The sequence below is a fragment of the Charadrius vociferus genome, unplaced genomic scaffold (genome assembly GCF_000708025.1).
Source record: "Charadrius vociferus isolate BGI_N301 unplaced genomic scaffold, ASM70802v2 scaffold163, whole genome shotgun sequence".
Classification (NCBI taxonomy): Eukaryota; Metazoa; Chordata; class Aves; order Charadriiformes; family Charadriidae; genus Charadrius; species Charadrius vociferus.
In genome coordinates, this window is record NW_009648332.1 from 17,024,175 (window position 1) to 17,050,065 (window position 25,891).

The 25,891-nt window shown below is 37.8% G+C and overlaps 1 protein-coding gene across 1 annotated transcript; it reads left to right on the plus strand.

Moving 5' to 3' along the window:
• The first annotated feature begins 508 nt into the window (after positions 1-508).
• Positions 509-24,757, plus strand: SNX7 (sorting nexin 7). Its single transcript, XM_009884762.1, has 8 exons — positions 509-687; positions 2,572-2,682; positions 3,096-3,260; positions 4,234-4,435; positions 6,328-6,527; positions 9,968-10,054; positions 16,433-16,585; positions 24,355-24,757. The coding sequence occupies exons 1-8, from the start codon at positions 544-546 to the stop codon at positions 24,433-24,435; spliced, it is 1,143 nt and encodes a 380-aa protein (XP_009883064.1). The 5' UTR covers positions 509-543; the 3' UTR covers positions 24,436-24,757.
• The last annotated feature ends 1,134 nt before the right edge of the window (positions 24,758-25,891 follow it).

A 25,891-nucleotide genomic window follows, 5' to 3' on the forward strand; every position in this document is an offset into this window, starting at 1 on the left:
AAATATCCAATTCCAATAAAAATTCTCATTTGGATTTTGTCATGTTTTCTTTTAAAATCATCACTTTTTATCCACCCTGTTCAGGTTATTAGAGATAATTCAGACTTCTTAAGTCCTGAGTAACTGGCTTCTAACAATTTTAATAAAGCTGGTAAGTATCCTACACAAATACTGGGTGCTTGGATTCGTAACTAATTTTAGCATTCATAGGCAAGTTCTCTTTCTAGCTATGCATAACATTCTTGTCAAATGGTAGCATTTTGCTCTTACATCAGTTTTAGAATAAATCTCATTCGTATTTCTTACATCCTCACTGAAGCAAATACTGAAAAGGATAATAGATTTGCCATGTACTATATAATTCTTTCATCTGCTCTGTGTTTTATCTGTTTTACCAGACTGTTCAAAAGCTTGTCATTTTAGCTTCTGAGACATATGTGTTTGCATGTGTATGTTTGTTTATACAAATGTATTGATATGGATGTTCTCATGTCTTATCTGTAGGATACATCACTGGGTGAGGCAAACTCATTCAGTCCTTCAATGCCAATATCCCCCTCGTCAATGATAAACCAGTATAAATTTGAAGATGAACCAGAATTAAGAGATCTCTTTATTACAGTCGATGATCCTGAAAGCCACATTACAGCTATTGAAACATTTATTACATACAGAGTAGTCACAAAGGTAAGCATCTACTCGTGGCTATAATGGCTTACATTGACAACAGGAGTAGTATTTTCACTCTTCTTGCACACCATTCTCTGGAATAGTACTAAATTTCAATTATACTCTGATTTTACCATGAGTTATAGGCTGCTAAAACTGTATGATATGTCGGTTCTGAAAAAAAAAAAAAAATCAGTATAAGTCTACACACACGGGTGCTTAAGTTTTTTGTGCTGAGAAAATAGCTAATAATTCTTCAACAGCCAAATCAATTTTATATGAGAATAACATTTTCTATTGTGATCTTCAGCAAGAATATGAAGCAGCAGAAAGACTGATTCTGTTCAAAGACACTATATTAGCCCAAGTATTTATGATTTTTGAATCACTTGCAAGCTAGCAGTCTTTTGTCTTGCATAAATGTTACCTGCTACAAAGTCTTTCAATTCCATTCTTTTGTAATTACAGCATCCACTATCATGTGGACATTTGTTTCCCATTTACAGTTGCGTATGATTTCTGGGGAAACTGCCACAATTCTCCAATGAAAACGCAGTATTGGGAAACAATTATGTGTATTTTTAGCTGTCCAGAATACAAATTATTTACTGGAAATAATGAAGAAAGTCAGCCTTGTGAGACTAGCCACCTCTTCTGGGGTTACCAGCAAATATTCTGCAGGCTGCATTTTGAGAATTGCACTGTTAATGTATTTTACTTTGAGTTCTTTTTTAAAAGATTCATTTAAAATCAAATTTTCAAATGGGAATTATTCATCCTTAAATAAGAGGAGATATCAATTCCTCATAAAATATTTAAAGAGTAGGAAGAGAGCTATATTCATTAGGTTGCTAGCAATAATTTTCACTTTATGCATGTTTTTGTAGATGAGAGAATATTTTTTCTTCAGGCAAGTATGGAAGGGCTGCAAGGTGGATTGCTTTTGCTTTTTTATCTATTTTATCCTTTCTTATCATATTTAATTTGAAGTGCTGGTTGTTGGTGATAAAGTAATAGCATTCCTCCCACATACCTTGAAAAATTTTTTTTCAACCCTCAAAAATGTTTAGATTACATAAGCGTGTTTTGAGGTTTTTAGAATTTACTTGCATCCCATTATAAATCTCTGTGCAACAATGAATGCTAAACAGCATGCATTACTTTGATGAAAACACGGGCTCTTTGTGGCTTGATTCTAGAAGATAGAGCAAATGATAAAATAAATCTCATGGTCTGACAATTTTGCAACACTGTAATAAGCATTTTTTCTAGGCATTAAAGGTTTCTTGGCAAGTCCTAACAAAGGGCTACAAAACTGGAATTGATGATGGAACGCAGAATCCATTAAGCGGTGCAGGAAGTGTTACTGCTGTGATATGCTGAAGTTTTTGTGTTCTGAATGTGGGGATGGTTGCCTAGTGTCAGCAGGTCCCAAGGACAGATGTCAGCTATTTGGTTTTTTTTTTTTCAGAATGCTAAAAAATGACTTTACTCGCTCATAGATTACTAATCACTTTAAAAGAAGTGCTCTAAAAGTAATGAATATAACCACGATCACTAAAGGGAAAATGCCACACTAAAATAATTATTGAAATCTTTTGGAAACATTGTGGTAGGCTAATTATTCTGAGTCACTCTGTGTGCAGTTTAGTGCTTGCTTTTTGTTTGTTCAGTTCACGTCTTTTTACAATAGAACTTTGATTTCATGCTAAAATGGGATGTTTTATCTCTTCAAGTGGTTGATCATTGCACTTTAAAAAACAGCCAGCAAGTAATACGGGCAAACTAGAATCACGTATGCACTCCCCTCAAGTACTCACTTTTCTCCAGCATCTAAAATTGTTTTGTTCTTTTTTTCTGGTATTCTAATCTGGGCCTGTTTTTTCTGTATCTGGTTTTCAGACATCTCGTGGTGAATTTGACTCCAGTGAATATGAAGTTCGAAGACGATATCAGGATTTCCTTTGGTTGAAGAGCAAACTTGAAGAAGCACATCCGACACTGATTATTCCTGTTCGTTTGCTAAAACTTAAGTTATTTGTTTATAAGATGGCTCCAATTTTATTACAGAGATGTTTGAGATCTTTCTTTAGTTTCTGAAATCTCACAAACATTAAACCAACCTAGTTTCATTAGCTTTATACATACCTGGTAATTAGAAATCCCATAAAGATATTTCTTACACTTGTAATTGTGCTATTTGCAGTAGTTTATGTCCTTCTTTCTTAGTTGTACTTGTATTCTTCTGCATTGTGAGCTACAAGAACCATGTTATACCACTGCTGAGAGTGATAACTGTATTACAATTTGGTTTTTGCATGGTGGGTTCTACAAGGTATACCTACGGTTTTTAGTAAGTAGAAGAACTATTATAATACCCTTAATATTATGCAAACCACACAATATATTTTTTCTTTTTTCCTTAGCCATTGCCTGAAAAATTCATAATGAAAGGAATGGTGGAACGGTTTAATGATGAATTCATTGAGACTCGAAGAAAAGCTTTACATAAATTTTTGAACCGCATTGCTGATCATCCAACTTTAACTTTTAATGAAGACTTCAAAATTTTTCTTACTGCGCAGGCCTGGGTAAGATGACTATTTTTATTTGCAGTTATGTGAAACCATGTCTTGTGTTAGTAGAGTATATCAGGAGTCTCCCTAGTTCAGTATTCAACAGTGTCCTCCCACAGCTTGTTACGGAAGTGTCAGAAGAAGGCAGAGGGTTTATGGAATATTTGTTCCCTGAGATAACTTTTTCTTGTGTGCTTTTGATAATCGTGTGTGTGGCCATACATATTGCTGTACCTCCCAAAGCAGTTTTTGTTGCTGCATTTTGGATTTTTGTGGCAAATTCACAATATTCAGCCCTGCATGCCTTTTGGTATACATATAAGCTTCCAAGATCAGATGAAAAGTAGTATTTTAAATTAATTATTGTTTTGGCATGGCACTGTCTTTTCTATCTGCTTTTTTTTTAAAGTCGTACTAGTCTCATAAAAGAAAAATACAGCCTTTGAATTTCTTGTTGTATTTTTGCAAGATGAGTCCAGTTGAAAATTGGAGTTTTGTACTCAGAAAAGCCTGCCTCTGAACTTCAGCAAAGGTTATTTTAGCAACATATAAAAAGAGTTTCAAAAAACCCCAATGGATTACTTCTTCCAGTAGGAACATTGTTTGCTTTTCTCAGTGACTTATTTCTGCAATCATTGCCTCTGCTTTCCTGTTCAAAAGGCTAAATTGCAAACTAGCTAACTCACTCTAAGGAATAAAAGGGTAAAGGTTCTCTGCCATCTTTAATTACTCTTGTGAGAATGTGATACATGACATGCTTGTGTTTGCCCAGAAAGGCTTAGCTAAATAAATGCATATGACAGGTACGGTTCTGACACCGGTCTAATAATTTTAAAGTAAGATTTATACACTAAAAATACACACAGAGGCTTATTTATATAGTTTTCTTAAAAAAAAAAAAAAAAAAAAAAAGCTGTCAAGTATGTATTATTTTCAGAGAATTAAAAAAAAAGTACATGGAAGTAAACACGGCTTGTTCTGTCTATAGGAACTCTCCTCACACAAGAAGCAGGGTCCCGGTTTGCTGAGCAGGATGGGACAGACCGTCAGAGCTGTAGCATCCTCAGTAAGAGGAGGAGTTAAAAATCGTCCTGAAATGTTTACAGAAATGAACGATTACATGGAAACGTTTAGTCAGAAAATAAACGTACTAGACAAAATAGCTCATAGAATTTACAAGGAAGAAAGGGGTAAGTAGAAAACAAGTATCAGATCTATTGATTTTAGAAATTAATATATTGGAAAAGTAAATTAGTTTTCATTGTGCCTGGCAAAATACTTTTTGAAGCAAGCACAAGAAAATGGAGATTTGTTTTTATACTGTGTTTTTCATAATGGTCATAGTTTTGGCAGACCTTCAAGTTAGTTTGAATAACTTGTTAATACGAAGAGTCTGAACATGTCATTGAACTACTTGATAAGGAACTTAAAAAGAAGAAAATGCAGTAAGTGTGGCTATCTTATTACTTGTCCTTTTTGGAAAGCTGTGTGACCTTTTGCTTTGTACTTTCAGTGGAATGTAAATAGTCACGGTTTTCTGTGCTGTCTGGTACTGGCATAATGTTGTCTAGGTTCCAGATCTCTTTTTTAGTTTCATTCTGCATCTTTTTTCTGTGTTAACCAAGCAGATTTTATTTTTTTTTAATGGCTTTTCTGTTGGCCATAATTTCTGTCATGGGAAACTGTGCCTGTTAGAATTTTCTTAAGAAGGATGACTTAATCTCAATTTTTTCCTTAAGTAACAGCAGTTTGGACACCTACTTGGAACACTAAATTACTGACTTTCTGAGATTGACCCTGATCTCAGACTATGCCTGTTCAGTAGAATTTCCACTAGTCAGCAACTGAGGGATTTTATTGTCCATATAATATAATTTGAAGAGCTGCACTTTGTTCTTCAATAACCGAGCCTTTATGCTTTATTGTGCAGTACCAGATCTCAGCGTGTTCTCAACTAAAGGGGTCTTATAAAAGGAAAATACATGTTGGTGAAAAGAGTTTCTTTTGATATCGTTCATTTCAGTGGAAATAGCTGGATGAGGTCTGTAGGTTCAAGGCATCAGTGCCAAAATATTTCTTGGAAAACCTTATGAATTTTGACATGCTCCCAAATGCTGTAGGTTATATCTTCTTTCTAGATTTTCCAAATAGCACTTGGCAGAACAGTCATGAACAAGACCATGCCGTCACGGATATGAACTGTTGATAGCTGTGATTCAGAGAACACTCCTGCTTGCATTAGCTTAACGTGGGATTCTTAATTATATCTTCCATGGGTTTTTTTTTGTCCAATTAATCTCAAAGTAAACATTACACTCTTCATGGCACACATGTGCTTTGCGTCTTTTCTTGGACATTTCTTCATTATAAATTCAGTTGTAATGAAATTGCGTTTTCAATATATGACCAATGTGTTCACAATACCCACCTGTGAACCTGCAGCTTCCAGGTCTTATCCAGCCTTGCCCAAGTTTAGTCCTGCCAAATGGCACAGTGAATTATGGACCTTTTTCGTTCTGCTTACAAATTATCACTTGGCTTAGAGACATAAAAGAAATAACTCATAGGATATCCATCTATTTAAATTAATAAAACCTACTAAAGGAGGTAACACCTGCAGAACTGGAGTGAACTTCAGTGTGCCTTTGCAGCTTTTGGGACATACCAAGGCTACTAGTTTTAATAATGGGATTTGGAGCATAACTGTAGCAGAAGAATTCAGGACAGTAGAAGCAAGTCAGACCAACCGCTGCCTGAGGCTGCTACGGCTCATGTCCCTCTGTATGAGACAACGTGAAGTAATTCAGATCATTGGGTAGACCCATCAGGCCTAAGAGTATATGTGTCCTTTTAAAATGACTGGGGCGTTTTTGCTGATAGGTTTGTAGGAACTACTTAATTACAGTACATTCATTGATTAGTTTATTCATAAAGTGCAGTTTACTTACCTTGGTCATTTGAGCAAATTTAAGCATTACCCACAGTCTCTTGCTTTGTTACAGTAAAGATGAGGTTGCAATTAGTATCACCTGAACATCTATTAATGAACAAAAGACTAATATGTGAATATATTCCTGTTAAGAGTATTTTAATGAAATGAAGGAATACGGCCCCATCCACACACTGTGGTCAGCGTCAGAAGAAGATATAGCAGACTCCTTAAAAGGTGTTGCCAGCTGCATCGACAAGTGTTGCAAGGCTACGGAGAAGCGAATGGCGGGGCTCTCGGAAAACCTGCTGCCAATTTTACATGAATACGTTCTCTACAGTGAAATTCTGATGGTAAGGTTTCCTTGAGGATTGCTTATGGCTGTATATAAAGTTTGGCTTAGTCCAGTGACAAACAGTAGAAAAGAGTTTGCAACTGATGAAAATGATTTTGCAGGCCCTCTATTTACTGTTGTTGCTAAACAATGTGCACAGCATAGGATAGCTGTCCCTAGCAGGGAATCCGGTTTGTCCTGTTTCCCATGTTAATCAGGCAAGAGGCACCCCTTCCAGATGAGAAGAGGTTGATAGTTTTGCATGGCAGGCAGCCCTTGGTAGCCAGACTAAAGAGTGTCTGGTTTTGCCATCTTCAGAGAGCTCTGCGTTGTAGCAGAGAGGCGGGAACACAGAAAGGGTTGGGGAACAGCAGCTGAGAAAGACCTCCTCTGACACTGCTGAAATGTGAACTCATCGAGTAACAGATTGTGTGGGGGAAAAAGAGTGGAGAGGTTTTTGCCTTTCTAGGAGATGTTCCTAAACTATGTTTTCTTTTTTCAGAACAGCAGGGAACTTCCAGTCCCTGTGCCATTATATAAGCACGTGTTAGTCTTTGCCATAAGTTCTCAGTTCCCTTTATGTACAAATTTTTTTTACGCTTGGAGAGAATGTAAAAAATCAGACTTCAGAATTGATAAACTCAGTGCTGATGGATAATCAACATAATTAAGTAACTGAATTCAGCATGTTGTAATTCCCAGTCTGCTGCCTCCAGAAAGCAGAAAATGTGTACAAACCCCTCTTTGTCTAGGATTTGAGCAATGCAAGCTGCAGTATCTGTTCTTGCCTCTCAGCTGGGAACCCAGCTCCTACTGCAGTGGTTTCCGAGTAGGGGCTGAGAGTGTGTTAGAGGCCATGGTAGAGCAAGACCCAAGTTAACTCAGCCTTTGCTGGCACTGTGCAGAGCGCTGCTGGTTTCTCAGTAAGGCTTGGCTGCTGAGAGGTTAAGCTGCAATGACTGCTGCCTTTAAAACCGGCTTCACTGAAAGAGGGGCCGTACAAAACTGTCCTGTATCTCACAGGCCTCATTATTTACATGTACGTGCAGGTAGATGGAGGTAGGTACTGCTTTGCTTAAAGGGCTGAAGAGATTACCAGCCTAGCAGTTGCAGGTCTGCTTCCCCTCCCCGACTTCCAAAGTTATTTTTTAGAATTTCTAAGTCATCCCAGCCTTCATGCTGTTGAAGAGATGCTGCCTGCCCATTGCCTTCTAGTCTGCAGCTGGCTTGCACTGTCTCAGGGGTTCTCTTTTTTGCAGAGCACCGAGAGGTTTATGTGAACAAACCCCAGAGGGACTACCTGGCTCTTCATGCGCACGTTACAAGTAGCTGTTGCCCATTGCTTTTTTTTCCGCTTGCAGTGTTCTTGATGCAACATTTGCAATGCAGCATTAGGCTGCCATCAGGTCCTGTCCAGAGGAGACTCCTCCCCCAATAGCTCATTCCTCTTCTACAACTGTTCTTTTACTTTCATTTGCCACGGATTTTTATTTTTCCTATAGTTTACTTCCTTCTTGCAGTTTGGAGAGGGACCTACTAGTCATGGTAAAAATACAATAGGGGAAGTCACACACTAGTAAAACCTGCTTTCAGAGGTGTGTTTAACCCCTCATCACAGGGACCTTTGTGCGGTGCTGCCAAGATCATGCGCAAATGTGCAGAAGAAGGTGTGGTCAATACAATACAATCTTTGTATTTTCCAGTCTTGGGAGCTCAGCCTTAAACTGGGGAAAGAGATGAATTCATAGCTGAAATATTTACATCTGGACTGGCTCCTTCCTAACTGACTCACAGAACAAAGCTGGGGAGCGCAGAGTAGTGCTGTGCCTCAGGGTAGAAATTGCAGCAATAAATTGGTTATGGGTCCACATACTATTATTTGAGGGTTTTGTGGCAGGGTACTAGTAAATATTACACCAAAAGATTGTAGAAGTATAATATGTTTTAAAAACACAGTCCCTCCATTTGCCATTAAAAGTCAGCACTTGTCTATAGTTGTTACACATTAGTATTGAAATAATTTGTTTTGTCTTGTAATTTAGGGAGTATTTGTGATAAATTTGACAAATAGACATTAAAACAGTTTTAAAAGAGGCAAAAGAAATAGAAATAGAGGCAATAGAAAAAAAAGAGAAAGCATTTATAATATGAAGGAAAGCTGTTCCAGACATATTTGTTTTGCTTCTGTGCTTACAGCTAAACAAAAGATATTCTGAGCTATTGAAACGCAGATTTATGAGCATTAGTATGTATTGCTAATGTGTTACTCAGAATTGTCCAGTCACGTTTACCAAATTTTTGTAGTGAGTACCTGTTCAAAAAGAAACGTTGAAAAATTATTTGAAAATTAATCTCCTAAATTATTTTATTACATTTGTTAAAGTGACAAGATTTCAAAGAGAACTTAGTCAAATAAGACAGCTAGAGAAGGTAGAGCTGCTTGTGCCCTGTGCTGTTTCAACATGCCCTATGCTAGAGGTGAATACTGAAAATCTCTTCAGTATATGCAGAAGAAGCAGTAAAACCAGTTGTGGCAAGGTAATGCAAAAGAGGGTTTTGAGATTTGTAATTATATATGTCCTGCTTCTGATTTTTTTTTTAAAAGGACTAAAGCCTTGCAACATTTCTGCAAGATAAGCGCACCTGAGTGTGCTTTTACAGATGAGGAAACTAAGGCAAAGAGAAATTTGTAAGGCTTCCTCAAGGTCACAGAGCAAATGAGCCTCAGAAATGGAAATTTAATCTGTAATACCGTTCCTGTTTTGTAGTTTAACAAGTAATGTTCCTTCCCCTTTCTAATTATTTTTTTGACATGCTAAAAATCCAATACCCAATACGACAGTTTTAAAGGAGGAAATAATTACATATACTGAAAATAAGCACATACGTCAATGTTAGAACATCTATCATTTTTATGATAATTTTACCTGATTTTACTGAACTACGTTTGGCACTTACAAAATAATATTAAAGGTTGAAGTCACAATTTCAATAATGCCCGGTATACCATTTTTAGTCATTTATTCTACTTTATATTGTAGCTTTTACTCAAAGAAGAGACTTTAGTTCATGAGATTTGTCAATTGCATGTTGGTGTTTTAAAATAAGAATATATAGTTAGTTGAGCTGATACTAAGTAAAATGCTGTTGCAGTTTTTCTTATACAAGTAGCAATGATACTATGTGTGGCAGATGCTTGCGGCACTGATTTTGGTTTTACCAAGATTTCTGAAAAACGTGTAAAATAAAATACAGATATTGGAAAATAAGTCTTCACTGCATGATTTTAAGATTTTTTTTTTTTGATGAAAGTACATATATAATTTCAAAATTATTAAATGGCATTACTCTGTGATCTTGCTTAATTTATTAAATAGCCAAGTTGTTTGATGGTTTTCTGAATAGATGGCTAAAATTTGTTGTGGTTTACTTTCTTTTTTTTTTCTCTTCTATATTAAGGGTGTTTTGAAAAGGAGAGACCAAATTCAAGGCGAACTCGACTCCAAAGTTGATGCTTTAGCCAATAAAAAGACAGAAAAGGATCTGGTGAGTATGTACAGAGTGCTGAAATCTTCCAGGCCTTATTCTAACTGCAAAAGATGATCCCCTGAAGAAAGCGTGTCCTCTGAAGCCATGCTTTGTAACTGGATGGTGTTTCTGTAATTCTCATACTTATTCTGAGGTTTGGTCTTTGTAGCTATGCATGCGGAGCAAAGGCAATCATGAGAAAGATGCAAGACTTCAGTAGCTAGGTTGCTGGAGCAAAGGACTGGTAATAGTGGGCAACCACTGTGTTTTGTCAACAGAGATTGTACTGCGGCTTATTTTTAGTATTTCTGTTTACTGCCACGCTGGGAGCTAAAAGAAAGTAAGATTTGCTGCAGTGCTCTTGTAGCTCTGCTCCATTGCTGTAGGAGAGGGAAAGGAGGTGATTAGAATCAGCAAAGCTGTTCATTAAACTTATTTAAAATAAAAAGTTCTGGATTCTGTTCTTTCAGGATTCTGTCTTATCTGGTTGGGCCCAGGGATTTTTTTTTTACTTCCAGTATGTCACCTTCATTCATTCTAGTGAAGTCAGACTGTAACTGGTAGCCCGTGGGGTAGGCATCCCCAAACCCATCATCAGCGAGGCTCAGTGAGCTGATTAAAAGGCACTTCTGGGACGGGTATTGGCATTTCTTAAATTTTTGATGGTTTAACTCTCCAGCCTAAATAATGTCCTTTAAGCACAGTGTTAACACAAAGTGTTATACAGTGTAACTAATATATAAAAATGACTAAATAATAATCACTGTAACTTTTTAGTACATCAAAGGAGAAAGTCCTTGACATTTCAGATACTTTTTATTAGGGTTGTTGTAATTAGCTTTCATGTAAAGATGAGCTGTTTAGATCGTTTTGGCACTTGAAATGCATATTTTTATTTGATTTCTTGTCACTGAGCTGAATAAATCAGAATATATTACCACTGTCTGATATCTACGATGGCTATGGTATATTTTGTAACAATTTGCCTCTGTGTACTGCAGTGGGACAGTAAGTAAATACCTCTGGTTTTGTGTTTTCCTAAAGTAGAAATTCTGTTTACTTATATCGTCCTCTCATTTCACTGCCTTTGTGTTCTCTAATCTGTTTTTGTTTCTCTGCTTCCTCTGCTGCTTCTCCTGTCCTCTGTCCTTAGTTTACATATAAAGTTTGAAGCTGTTATAAAATGCACGGAGGATGGTAAGTTGGAGTAGGCCCCCAGGCTGGGAGTTGGGGTAGCGATGGCAGGTCCTGGTCCTCTGCTGGCTGCAGGCCACCGTATTCCCATGCTGCCTTTTGAGATCATGGGCAGATCCGTTCCTCCTGTAGCCTGTCTGTGTCCCCAGCACCCCGCACCATGGGTGCCCCACGAGCCGGCAGCACACATTAGGTGCATCGCATGTAAAAGCAAAGAATGTATTAAGAATGATCCTTATGGGTCCCTGGAGCACCTTTCTTATGAGGAAAGGCTGAGGGACTTGGGTCTCTTTAGTCTAGAGAAAAGAAGACTGAGGGGGGATCTTATTAATACATACAAATACTTAACGGGAGGATGCCAGGGGGATGGGAGCAGTCTTTTTTCAGTGGCGCCCAGTGATAGGATGAGGGGTAATGGGCATAAACTTGAACATAGGAAGTTCCATCTTAACATGAGAAGGAACTTCTTTACTTTGAGGGTAGTGGAGCACTGGAACAGGCTGCCCAGAGAGGTGGTGGAGTCTCCCACTCTGGAGACATTCAAAACCCGCCTGGACGCCGTCCTGTGCAACCTGCTGTAGGTGACCCTGCTCTGGCGGGGGGGTTGGACTAGATGATCTCCAGAGGTCCCTTCCAACCCTGACCATTCTGTGAATTCTGTGAACTTGATATTCTGTGATTCTATGATTCTAAGAATTCATTCTGGCAGAAAGGAGTTTTAAACGTCATTGCGTAAGTTATTTGTATGCAGCTAGTTCTATCAACTTTTCAACGTCCCTTTTAATCAGTACTTCCCATTTGTATGGTTTGTTGACAACCTGCTCAAAACAGTTGCATTTGCACAGAGCTATTCAGCAATGAATTCCAATTTCATACAGTTTGTTTAGCAGCTAGTCTTATTGCTGCCCACTGAAAGCAAGGGAACATTGCCTGGCAGAATGTGGTCTTTTCAGAATGTATTTCTGTTGTAACCTGATGGAGTCCTCAGACAAGGTAAATGCACTCTTTTCCTGAAGTGTTACAGATTAAAAAAAAAGTATTTTTTCCTTTAGGATAGTATTGATCACACCATGTTGATTTGATATTGACAATGGTTTACTCCATAATGAGGTGTTTGTACTTGCTTCCAGTAAAATTTTGAGATTGGTTTGCACAACCTGGTCTTTTTTCACTGTTTCTGTGTTTCCCAAACTCTGTTTATGGTTTTGGTAAAAGCCTTTGGACAGTGTGATTACCCAGGTGTTCAGATCTTTGCTTTGTCTTTCCAACCCCTCTATTTCTTACTCATTTCAAAAAATCTTGTTTCTGAGAGCTTGATTTTCCTTGCAGTCTCACAAGAGCAGTAAACAGATGTCTGTTAGTCTAATCTGATCATAAAATTCTCTGTTCTCTAATTGAGTGGCAGCTGTATCCTGAAGACTTTTTCTTAATTAGAATTTGAAGGCTTTTTCTATTAATGATAGTTTGGCCACAGAGAATGGTGTGCTGCTATTTTTAACTATTCAAGTAACTTTTAACTGTTTTCTTAGTCAGTTTTTTACTATATTTTCATTTTTATTATGTGTTGAGATATTTTGCTGACATTTCTAACCAGACTGATTTCAGAATAAAAAATGGTCATAACACAGGTGCTGTTACCGGAATTGGTGTCAAACACCAAGTTTGGCTGTATTGACACATTTCTATCCCTAAGCAGAACTCCTGTAGCTTCTGATGATCTCATAGATGTCAGATTGAACTTGTCAGTGCAATCTAGTAGCCAGAAATTCTGCTGACAATGAGTGGCATGAACTCTAATCTCATTTGAAGTACATTTCCACCATAGATAAGGAATCTCAGACTGTCATTAGAGCTGATAAAAGGCTGGGAGATCTTTAGCATTGGTCACGGCAAACTTTAAATGATTTAACAAACAGGAGGTTATACAGCAGGAGAATACAAAACGTCCCCAAGGTCAGTGCAGCTGAAATAGGCTGGAATCGCAAATTAAACCTTATGAGATGTCAGGCTGATTGGCTGGGGAAAAAGCATTTTCTTGAGCTATGCTTCTGCCACCGGACTTTTAGAAAGCTGCTTGTGGTGCTGCTAAAAAGCCAAAACCTTGGCTCCTACTCCAAAATTTAGTCCACGAAGAAGGCAGATCTGGAAGGTCTGAAGACTGATTTTGGATGCAGGTGCTGTCAGAGATATTTGGGAGGACTTTGGTGTCCTCCTGCTTATCTAAACCTTACTTACCTGAAGACCTCTGGCTGTAAAGACGCTGGAGTTTGTGGCTCCATCGTTCCCATGCTCCATTCTGAAGGCATACGCAGCAGTGGTAGTGCATCCCTTTGTGGTTTGTGAGTTTTTAACAGTTTTGGTACTGCCACTACTGGTAACAGTAATTCTGACAAAAGGTTTGTATAATGTGCTCTGACAGCACCAGATAAGCATTAAATGTGAACTTAAGGATTCTAGTGTTCAGGCTTGAAACTGAGTAGTAAAGAGACGAAATGCTGAATCTATCACATTCTGAATATATCTTATGTTTTAACTCTAGGCTGAAAAGGGTCAGTATCACCAAAGCTGTAGGATCAATTAATGTAGCAGATAGAAATTCATGCTGTTTTGCATAGTGAGATAGTGTAAACTGCTGTGTCACTTACTAGATAATTTGGCTATTGGGCCAAGGCTCTTTGGCTACAGGTCACACTGGTTCACGTCTCGTAGAGCTCTGCCCTAGCAGTGTCTGCCTCCCACCTTCCTGTCCTGTGGTCTGATGTCTGATTCACACCGTGCTGTCCTTCTCTGGGGATCACTGATGTGAGATCAATGTGAGAAAAGGGATTCAGAATCATATTTAATTTGCAGGATAAATTGTAACAATTTACACCTTGTAAATGAGGAACAGACTAGGTAGATGTTTTTGTTGAGACCGGGCCATTCTTTGATTTCTGCTGTCATAGCAGCTGAAGAGGGTGGCATTTATGTTTCTTTTCAATTGTGAAAAAGTACATCTTAAACCTCTCTACTTGAGATGAAGTGTGGCCTAATGCTGCCTTTAGACCTTAAGTCCAACCCTTGCCTTGATACAATACACAGTTTCTTTTGGGCTTTCAAGGTGATGTTTAAACCGCATATCCAGGCAAGGATGTAGAACTGAGTCTGCCTGTCCCCATCACGTTGTGACTACACCGTGGAAGAAATTCATAGTTCCTAGAAAAGGCAAGACAAAAACAAACTGTAAAATATATGTCTTAAAGATATGAAGAACGAGATAAGGGGAAGCTGCTGCAGCCAGGACTTCCAAGTCAGAGAAGTTCTTTACGTGTGTAGCCTAGCTCATTCCCATATAGGAATTTTTTTCTTGCAAAAGCAGAAAATGGATTCAACTGCCTTTCCTACTCTAAACTATCTAAAAATATCAACTGTTTTCAGTATTCTGTGTGCATTCATTTTTGGTATTCAAAGGAAAGGCAATTAACTTGGGACATGCCCAAGACACCGAATCCAGCTGTTTGTAATTCCTTTAAAGGTAATTTCTCCTCATTTGAATTTTGGATTAACTTTTTCATATTGCATGCAGTGTTGGTAGTTGAAATTACTGTTGTCCATAGTTTGATTACAGGTCTGGCTAGATAATTGAACTTGGGCTTTTCAGTAAAGTAGAAATAATATTTTGCATTTTGTTCTTGACTAATAACCAGTATTTCATTAATCTAGAAGTGCGGCAAGAAAAAACAGTGTAGAAATCAAGTCTAACTAAAAATGTTTATTCATCTGTGTACCGTAGAATGTGGAGAAAATACATTCAGATGAAATTTTCAGTTTTACTAGCTAAAGAGTTTTTGGCTACTTAAGAGCGGAAGGATTCTAGTATGTGAAACTGAATTGGGATTTGTGGTTTGTGAATTAAGCGCTGGGCTCAGGTTCTGTCACGACTTCAGGCAGTGCTGCTTAGTTCATGTCTGATGGCAGCAGCACTGCTGGCTGTTGCACTGGAACACTGTCCTCCCTGCATGGTCCAAGCTGGAGGCTGCGCACCAAGACTTTCCACATTCTGCTCTGAATTTTTGCAATAGCCTAAGCATTCCTTGAAAATCCTGGAAGTTAATCCTGGAATTGTGAAATTCATATCAACGAAAGCACCAGCAGTGCAGAGAACACGAAGAGCAATCCAACTTCACAGGGGTGTTGTATGGGGAAACAACAATTTGCCTGACAGCAGAACACAGGGAAGAAGAGGAAGGTGTGGGGGACCTGAGTTGTAATGGAAGCAATACAAGGAGATTAACTTTTCCTGCTTGATGATCCTTCTTGGTGGTGTTTGTGCCCGACCTCCCTCCTGCTGCAGACAGGCGCTGTGCAGTCCCAGCAGATGAATTTGCACTGTAGCTGCAGAAGATGTACCTCGTTCTGTGACTGGGTGCCAGCCAGAGCTGACACAGCTGATTAGCAAGTGACAATAGGTAACACAATTATTAAGAGTAGAAAACTCATTAAAGAGAGGGACTCTGTCCACTTACTCATTCCCATTAGCTGAAAAGTCACTTTGTGCCTCTACAGTAATTAGAAGAAAATAATGTCTGTAGAGTAGCCCTCAAGGGTTTTGATCCTGGATCACTGTGAAAGGGTTTCTTCTCTGCAGAAGTCCTTTGGTTTAATTTCTTTCCCTGCTTCTGTATTTCTCCCTCCCTCACGTGGTCAGACAGAGGTTAGTTCCACAAGAAAAGATGGCAAGGTGACAGGCAAGAAATCAGAAAGTTTGTGCTTTTGATTTCTGCTGTATTCTCCCCATTCTGGTTCCTCCTGAGGTTATCAAAGGTTCTGCCAGGGTTTTGTCAGTTTTTCTGGCCAAATCTAATTTATGTAGTTGATTCTGCTTCAGTAGAGCCCTCTGTATTTTCCTTTTTAGATGCATAACTGTCAAGTGCTAGTGAAGAGTTGCCAGAGTTTGTAACTTCTCAGTCAATGAAAATATCTCCAGCAACACTTTAATTCTGGTCTAGAATTTCTGTTATTAATATTTCAGAAATTGTACCGAGTTATTCATTAAGAATAAAATTTAAATATATCCCTGGGAAATTATTTTCTATGCTAAGTTAAATACCAGCCTTGGTTCTGCACTTCTGTTCTGTTTGTCTGCACTATAATCACTTGATTTCAATCACTTTTGAAATAGTGACTTTACTAATATTTTTAACATTTACAATTCATATTTAGTTCTCAGAAGAGATTGGGAAACTTGAAGACAAACTCGAATGTGCCAATAACGCTCTGAAAGCAGATTGGGACAGGTGGAAGCAAAACATGCAGTGTGATATGAGATCAACGTTCAGTAATGTGGCTGAGAATAATCTCCGTTATTATGAAGAGGTAAAACACTTTCTCATAGCAATGTTATTTTTTCATGGATTATTTCAGTGGAGAAGTCCATGGGTTGTCTTTAAAGAGGAATTTTTGAATTTTAGTTCAAACCTGTGTTAACTTCAGAATCAGCTTTTGCAGGAAGAGGGAGGCAGTTACCCTTAATTTGACGCGTTTCAAGCGAAACGTATTTTATTCGTGCCCAAGTGGTTGATCCTGAGTTCATCATCGACAGAGGGCACTCTTGTTTTACTAACCACAGCAATTTGGAACATATTTTTTGGTTCAATGTCAGCTGCTATATTTCTGTTTGGAAACCTTTTGCTGTAACTGCATGAAGAAGCCCTCTGGAAAGCTCAAGCTTGTGTAAATGATCTTGTATGAGGAAAACATTTAAATGTGATTCCATTTCAGACAGCACATTCAGGAAGTCCTTGTTGTTATTTCTGTAAGGAATTGTCTTTCGTGCAATAATCAGACTTTACAAGGATAAAGAAGAACAATACAATTTTAAGAAGTCAATATGAAAAGCTTATTGTGCTTTTCAACAAAACCCACATATTCTCCAAGTGTATACAATTACTAAATTGAATATTTTTATAATTGAAACCTACTACTTCAGAAAGAAAGAAAAGTGATTGAAATTAGATTTTTATTTTCAACTCAAATATCATGGTTAATATTCTTAGTAAGAATTCCCTTTTACAAGAATATATACTAAGAAAACTTGAAAACATAAGAAAATACGTTAAGCATTCTGTGAAGTTTCTTCATGGGGAACACGTTTTGACTGAAAATATTTTGAAAATATCACGGATGTCTTGAATTTTTTTTAAAGAATTTCTTCTTATTTTGGGGAAAAAAAGGAATACACTAAGCCATCTATTAATAATAAATTAGTAATTTTCACAGATATATGTTGACATCTGTAACTTCCGATCCTGTATTTTGAACTTTTTATGGATTGCCTGTTAGCCAATGACAGTGTCCTGATTTTACAAATCATTTTGTTAAAACATAATTGAAAAGACAGAGCTCTTGATCATCACGTCTAATTAATTAACATACAGTCTGTGAGATGCATGGACATTGACAATCTGTTGTTAGATATTAAGATCAAAATATTTTCTGAAATCAGGCAGCAAGCTTTTGGCATCCTCTCACATTTTCTTCAGTTATTGATGATCTCTGACTTCTATATCAGCAATTCGTATGTTAAAAGGATGCTAAATATATTGGAATATTTTGGTAATGAATTATTAGCTAAATTAAAGCACAAAAATAATTCTTTGGTTCCCTTTCCTTTCTAGAAATGCTTTCTGCTGAATTAGAATTTTAATTCAGAATGCCAAAGCTCGTGCTGTACATGAAATTGCTATCATTAAGTCACAAACTGCAGAAAATGGTGCAGATATCTCTGTAATTGCCAGGGGTTCCTCTTAAATAGCCTCTGGAATACTGGACAAATTGGTTTATACTGAGACATTATTCTTTGCTGGTGCTTTTCTTGAATATTGAAATCTGCATAAAATCTTTTTGTTTGCAAAGTGAGGGTTTACCAATTTTTTTCTGTTGGTATCAGAAAATCATTATTTTAATGCTGGGATTCAAGAGAATTTGCTAAAATTAATATTAGGTTGGGAGTTTTGATCTAAAATATGCATGTTTATTTGAGACCTGTGGTTAATCCTGATGGTTAATTGTTGGAGATGTGATTACTGTCAGAGGCCCTTATATTACAAACTACAGGTGCGTAATGCGCTCCTGAATACAGCAGAAAAAGAAGCCCTGGCATCTGCTTTCGCTGTTTGGAAGTGAAACTTCAGGAAGGGAATCTCAGAAAGCTGAGGATCAGAATTTGATTTTTATACTTTAAGTAGAAAACAAAATCCTACCTTCAAGATAATAGTTTGAGTCTCACTTATTAAACTCATGCACAAACACAGTGCCTGTTAGTGGTTTTCACTTGTTCAGTCATTACTTGCATCATTAATGTTCTCGCACATGTCTGAAGTTAAATTACTCATTCATGGTTTTGATACACCATTTGATACTTACGAGGCCTTTTCTTGCTGTACCATCTCTCATCTTTGCTCTTGCCTGCTCCCAGGCACCATGGATACGATCCAGTTGCCCAGCTCTTCTGTCCACATGAGGAATCATCTCCTACTTTCTAACTCAGGCACTACCTGCTGCTCCTCCTTTCTACAGCTTTTTGCCCCCACCAGTTCAACTCCTATTCTTGCTTCTCCATGAGCAATGTCCCATTCCCTTCTCTATAGCAGTATTTCACGGTGTTCCTCGTTATTCCCTAGTCTTGATGACTTCATTTCCCAGGCACGCAACCTAACCAGGCATCATTCCTGTTAGTGGCCGTTCTCTGCATCCCTTAAATCTCTGAGAACTACAGAGTAATGAGAGACAGACATCTCATGTTTTCTGGTGGCTTTTGTAGTAGAGAATCCAGTCCTTCAAGACTGTATAGAACTAAAGCCAGTGTGATAAAGTACAGCATAGCAGTGTGTCAAAGTACAGTAGAATTTCTAAAATGTTCTTTCCTCTTTGTCACAATAGAAAGAGTATGACCTTAAATTTGTTTGTATTTTTCCTTAATTGTAGTTGCCTAAGGATTCTGCTGCCAACTTGTGAAGCATCACTTAGCTAGCATAAAGGAGTATGACTCGCTTAAGCTGAATTAATTTTCATGTTACATGAAGTGCTACTTTAAAGTGTTACCTGTAATTATATTTATCCAGATTTACTAATTCAAAACAAGTAGAGGTATTTCTGTAGCCTTCCAGTTTACTGACTGTCTACATTTAATATAATTGAATAGGAAGTGTTCCTTTGTTTCTACAGCTGTGGAATCACCAACGTCTTGTGTCTCTCAATGCTGTGGTAACAAAGACACTAATTAAAGCCCCATGTTGCAAATTTACAGGGTGCTCCTATGCAGACCTATGAGAACGAAGGCTTTGCTGTGATAATGTACAAGCTATATTATAATGCATTAAAATATAATGTCATTTAGTAGCCAAGAATTACCTTGACTGAACAATCATTTGGTATTCCTGTAGCTGGTCTCAAGAGTTCATAGACTTCTCTACTTCCTTTACTTTGCTTCTGGAAAAGAGTTGAATACATGCTTAAGTGTCTCTGTATTCCACAAAGGTTTAAAGCCAATAACATACTGTATTAATAATGACTGTGAGTGCATTGCTAAAACAGGATTTTCTGAAACAGTCTGAAAAGGTTTTAATTTTTAAACATACAGAACTTTACTCCTATTTCTGAAGCAAATAGCATCAATTTGTTTGCCTTGCGGAGAAAAGTTCTTGAATGAAGTATGTGTTCACACTGTCCCATTTATTTTACTCTTTTTCCCCATGCCTTAGGTGTGTCGCTGTTTTCTGAAACAGCACACCTTAATCCAGAAGCATCTGCCAAACAGTTGAAATCACAACCGGTCCACAGGGTGGAGTTTACAGCTGAGAAAGCTGATTCTCACCAGGAGTATTTTCATTAAGTTAGGTAGAGATATTCTGCAGAGCCCTAAAGATGCAGCATTACTAAAACCAAAACGAGATACAAAGTTATTGGTGGTGGTTGTGTTAGTATGATTTAGCTAGCACCTCTGAAGTGTTCCTGGTGCAAATTAGCAAAACCAAACCAAGCAGTGTTGAACTCTGGTTTCAAAGAGCAATTAAACATTTACGAATTTTTTCCTTTTGTGTTTACTATAGTCTCTAGGATATCAACAGCATAAAAGAAAAAGGAACACTTTAATTTTTCTCATCAAAGAACTTTGTTAACCTATTCTATTTAGAAAAAAACACCAGAACAAGGGGCTAGATTTTGCAGCTCAATCCAAAGACTCGCTAGACATTATAAATCCAGCAAATATACCAGAATTTGGTTTTCTGCTGCTCGTGAGGCAGTCTAGTAAATGTAGGAAGAGTGGGGTTTTGTTCATAATGTAGGATGATATTTAATTAGTTTTGGCATTGAAAGAACATGTTTTTTCTTGTGCATGGATGAGCCTTTGTTTTAAAGCATAGCCTCTAATTTTATTTTTCTCATGTCAAACTAATCCTGTTAAACCTTTGCAGCTTAATCAGACAAAAAGCTGAAGTTATCTTTGATATAGTGAGATTCTTGTTGGTATTGACACAGCTTACTCTTTTCCAAAAATATAAATAATTTCCTGATTTTCTTAACTATGGCAAGAATATCTGAGTTTATTTCTGTGCCCTACATTGTTGTACAGGCATAAATTGATCCAAAAGATTCATCAGGGCAAAACAATACTCCTTCCCCATTACAGCAACTTCCCTCTAAATCCAAAGCCCTTATCTCATATAAGCTGTAGAAAAATAGATGAGATTTGTTGTTTGCCCTAGAGGCCTCTGTAGTGATGCATTTAACTAGTCATTTGGTTGTAGAGCAAAAAGTTAGCTGCTTATGCATGTTGATCACATCCTACCTTAGCAATGCCTGGGAATTTAGCTACAAACTTCGTGTGGTTTTCAAAAGCTCACACATGGCTGAGCCAGTTTGTCTCTGTGCATGCCACTTCAAAGCCAGGATCCATCTTTGAACCCTCATTCACTTCAGCCATAAAAATTCCTTTTAAACACTTTCAGGAAGACTTTTTTCTAGCGGGAATCACTATTTCTGTGCACTCTAGATTTTGTTTCCTTGCACCCAGAAACTATGAAAGTATTTTTTCTCTCTCCCTCAGACACACAAGACTTCATTTTCAGATTCTACTCCAGAAAATGCCATCATAAATGATATTTTTAAGGTATCAGCCATGAAAAACAGGGAACTGGAACAGAAACACACATGGCATGCAACACACTGCTTCTGTTATCCCTACTACACGTTCTATTTTTAGATCTCTTTTTTAGGTAGATATGCAGTTGTACTATATGGAAGCCTTTTTGCTGTTTTTTCTAAAAATGATGTTGCAGAATAGATGTGTGACCTGCACTAGTAATCAGAATATGTTAGGCAAAGTAGCCTTATTTAAGCTCTTGCTATTTCATTCTGCGTATTTAGGCTTTTTTATGTCTTCCGCCAGGCTTTTACAAGTAATTGGATTATGAATTTCAATCCTATGCGTGCACATTTAATTTCCTGGGTTTGGTTTTTCTTTTTTTTCCCTTTCTGCCTCCTTTGTGAAAGCTGGCCGATCCTCTGTTTAGATCTCCATTTTCAACCTCCCAGGAGAATGAAGTAAAATCATTCTGTAATAATGTTGAAGTACACATCACTAACGAAATATCATTTATGCAGTTCATGCTTCACAATATAAAAATCTTGAGCCTAAGGCGCAGAGACCTAGTTTTGTTTTGGTATGGTTAATTATAAAACTTGTCAGCTGTAGCGGCGCTGTGATGTCTGACAGTGAAATGAACCACCATTGCTCTTACATTTTGGAAATGTGTTTTGGTTATATAAACGAGGATAAATTAAATACTGAAGAACTTGTGTAACTGAAAAAAATGGCTTCGCATCTTTGGAAAGACTTCAGTAGAGTGTATCTATCTGGTTAGCCAACATATTGTGATTGCATATTAACACGTGCAGTTTGGCTCAGTGTTGCAAAGATAACAGAAAGCCAGTTTTACATTCCAGCCAGCGCTGATATATGTATTTTAATTCACATTACTGTATTTACAGAATTCCAAAACATGGAGTTACATGCTATAAATTCAACTATGGTTCAGAAAAAAAAGTCAGTCATTGCCAACAAAAGAATCTTCAAGAAACAGTGATCATTTCTTGTCGCACACCTAGAAGCAGCCTAGGAAAACAGATGTGCCTTGCAGCTTTCTAGGGTGGTAATCCAGGCTGGGCTCTAGCAAACAGAAATCTGAGTCTGAGTGCCACGGTGCAGACACATTGCTAGCAGCTGCCTCATTGACATTTTAAAACCAAGGTGCCACCTTCCAGCTCAAGCATCTCAGATAGACTCAGCTGCCACAGTGTCACATGAAGTAGGGGAGAACCAAATGATCAAATTTTAAAGGTCCAGGGGACAATATATGAATAACAGGAACAGTCTCTAACATGCTTGATAACAATCAAAAACCTATGCAGAAATAAGCTCCGGCATACTTTCTTCTTTGTGATCTCTTGGGTCAGTTAGCTGTTTTAAACTCTCTTGTTATCTTGTAGACCCACATCTTCTACTTTTTTATGTCTTCAGCGACATAATCACTGCTGACTTTTGTTTGCTGTTTCTTGTTACTTTTGTGACCCATAATTTTATTGGTATCCCTGGTTCTGCGTCCTTGTGTCATCATGGATTCCCCCAACTCTGGTCATCCTGCATGTCTCCTTGAGCTTATACTTTAACATTATTCGTAACTATCAGGTCCTCCCACTCGTCTGCTTGCACATAGATAGGCAATAATACCAGGACCTGGGCTCTTTAATGTAATATGATTAAATCTACATATTTAATGGCAGAGTTTTGAAGTCATTCACTGGAAATGTCTAATAAGACAGAGTTAGGTGGCTGTAAGTTCAAGCAGCATGAATGCTAGCGCATTTTCCATGTCTCCTAAGCAATGACAGATGGATGCTAGATACCTCATTGTAGCTGGGCACAGCAAATTACTGTGGCCTGAATAGCTTATGGCAAAAGTTTTCACTTAGGAAATCATGCTGTTTTCAGGGTACTGATTTAATTCAAAGTTCAAATAAATGCATTATGCTGTCTAGGTTTTAATATAAAAGACGATCTTTCCTGAGAATTTTCAGAAGACTTACTTATTGTGAATATTTCAGACTCTTCGTGAAAAAAACTGTGTATAGTTAGTAGTAGATAAGCTGCATTGTCAAGAACCATAGATTATGAGTGTGTAAGTCAAAATTTTCCTAGAACATTTCAATTTCTAGGTGTTTTATTTTCACTAGTATCAAAAGAATAAAATTATTGCATAAGTTTGACTGCCCTGTTCTAATGACAGACTTGACCTAGTAGAAACCCGGTACTTTGGGTAACAAGCACCAGCACACCACAGGTTAACTAGTGATAGCCTTGCCACGACTCTGAACACTAATCTGTGATTTATAATGGTTTGCCAAGCTGCCAACACTCATTTAAGCCAAATTGAACCAAAGACATTGGAGATGATACTTTTTTTTTTTTTTTCCATTTTACTGCCTACAGTCTTGGTGCTTCAAATAAAAAAAAATAGTTTGTACAATTCTAAATGCCACTTGTTGTTGTAAGGATGACAATGTGTCATCGTCGTCCCCTCCGCCCTTCTGGTCCTATTTCTTTCCCATTACTCAGGGGGAAAATGAATTCACTGTGTGTTTAGAAAAAAACTGTTTTAATTTAACTTGGAAGGAAAATTGGGTATACAATAGGAATCCACAGAGATTACAAGGGAACTGTGCCTGACAGTGCGCTTTCTATTTGGAAGAACTCTTTGCCTGTAACTAAAGGCAGAGATTAAGGAAGAGCATAATTAATGCTAGCATTTTCCATGCTAACACATACAATGATGATGCTCACACTGTGTGCCTGTCATAATGTAAAAGTGACCTTTACAGCTCATTCGGCATGTTGGCTAACATTTTGCATATCACTGAGCTGCCTAGGAAACCACATTTTGCTCTTAGCATAGTCCCACAAAAGCAGCTAGTGACAATGCGTATGTATTCTGCTATTTTTTTTTCTTCTTTTTCTCCTTGGCTACCAGTTTGACAGAAATCTTTCTGCTATGTTCATATGTATCTGTGTGGGGTTTTTTTTGAAGTGCCTTGCTACATGGGAGTCCTTCCTAGCATCTCAGACGGTGGATCTTCATGTGGAAGAAGATTCTGAAGACAGGCCTTGAGAAGTATCTCTGCTCGATCTCTGGCTTTTCCATGCAGTTTCTCCCAACCAAAGAAGTGCTTTATACAAGATCAGATACATTATTAAATTTAACTGTTAAAAATCAGTGAAATGCAGGAAACCAGCTTATTGAAAACTCAGGTATTCTATTCCTGAAATACATTTTGGAACATGCTATATATTGCTTTATATTGCTTAGCTGTGATTTTACATATTTTTATGCAAGTGTTTGCATACAATTGTTTTCATAAATATTGCCTAATTTGGATATAAAGTATTTTAAATATGTAAAAATACCTCCATTTTAATAAAAAGTTTAATAAGAAAAGCTTGTCTTCATTCTGTGTTCTAGTCTTTAAGAGGTATTTTGGCATTTCAGCATGCTTGTTATATTCTCTTTGTTAAGGTCCTGTACGTGTAAAATCACCTAGCATAGTCCTCAAGGAGCTCTTTAGGATTATTTTAATAGATTGTGCTAGTCACCCAATGGCAACGTGGTGTAGAAAGATGCCGAACATGTTCTGCGAGATTAATGTTGCTTTAAAGTACTGTTAATTCCATTTTCAGTTTGCAGTATTTACATGTCTATTAAACATCTTCAATTTGACATTTTTTAAGGATAAAGAAAAACTGACAGTTCACAAAACAGGCTTTCTACAACAATACATTGTTAGTCGCAGCACTGATCCTGCCAACACAAGAGCTTCCATTTGGAGTTTGCAGGATCAAACCTTTACTCCCATAGCTGCCCTTCCTGTAATCCTTAACTTCCTCCCTCTTTGGATAGCCAGTGAGGAAGAGAAAAGGATAAGAAAGGAAAAGAGAGTTTTGCATTAAAATGATTAGGTGATTCACTAGTGCAATATGCATGAAAGTGCTCCAGTCATTGAATTATTCCACCCAAAAGGTCTGTCAGTCTGCACTTGTAATTCCTGGAGTAGTTCTCCCTGGTAGTTACCATCTGAGCAAGCCTGAATATGGAAAGAATGAGGTGCAGGAATTGGGGACAGCCTAACCGTGGCTCTGGCCTTGCAGAACAGCAGGGCTTCACCTGTCACCTTCACCTTTCCTGGTGGTGTTCTGTGAGCTCGCTCTTGTCGGTCACCTAATGGCTGTGTTGGGGTTGGGGGGGGACATCAGTTCCTAAGCACACGGCTGCACTCGGGTGGCTGTGGGCCTGTCCAAGCTGGACAAGTCATTGTGTGGGTTTGATCTTAAGGAATTTAGATTGCAAGTGAGACCTGGAATACCCGTACTGCTTTTCCAGCAATGCAAAGATGTCTGCTCTCGTGCTGCCCCCGTGAAGTATTAATGAAAGCTCAGCTTTTTTTTTTTTTCCCTAGCTATAAAATGGCAGTTAAGATGCTTCTTAAATACTGCAAGAAGCATGCGTCTCTCCCAGCGTGAACGACACAGACGAGTGGCGAGTGAGTCCATGTTGGGAGGAGGCGGTGTGG

What these genes read in the sequence shown, in the direction of transcription:
- SNX7 (XM_009884762.1), top strand. Translation starts at nt 544, where the DNA reads ATGCCAATATCCCCCTCGTCAATGATAAACCAGTATAAATTTGAAGAT. An exon ending in CATACAGAGTAGTCACAAAG is followed by an intron (nt 688 to 2,571) that starts GTAAGCATCTAC and finishes TCTGGTTTTCAG; the next exon opens with ACATCTCGTGGTGAATTTGA. An exon ending in AAAAGACAGAAAAGGATCTG is followed by an intron (nt 10,055 to 16,432) that starts GTGAGTATGTAC and finishes ATTCATATTTAG; the next exon opens with TTCTCAGAAGAGATTGGGAA.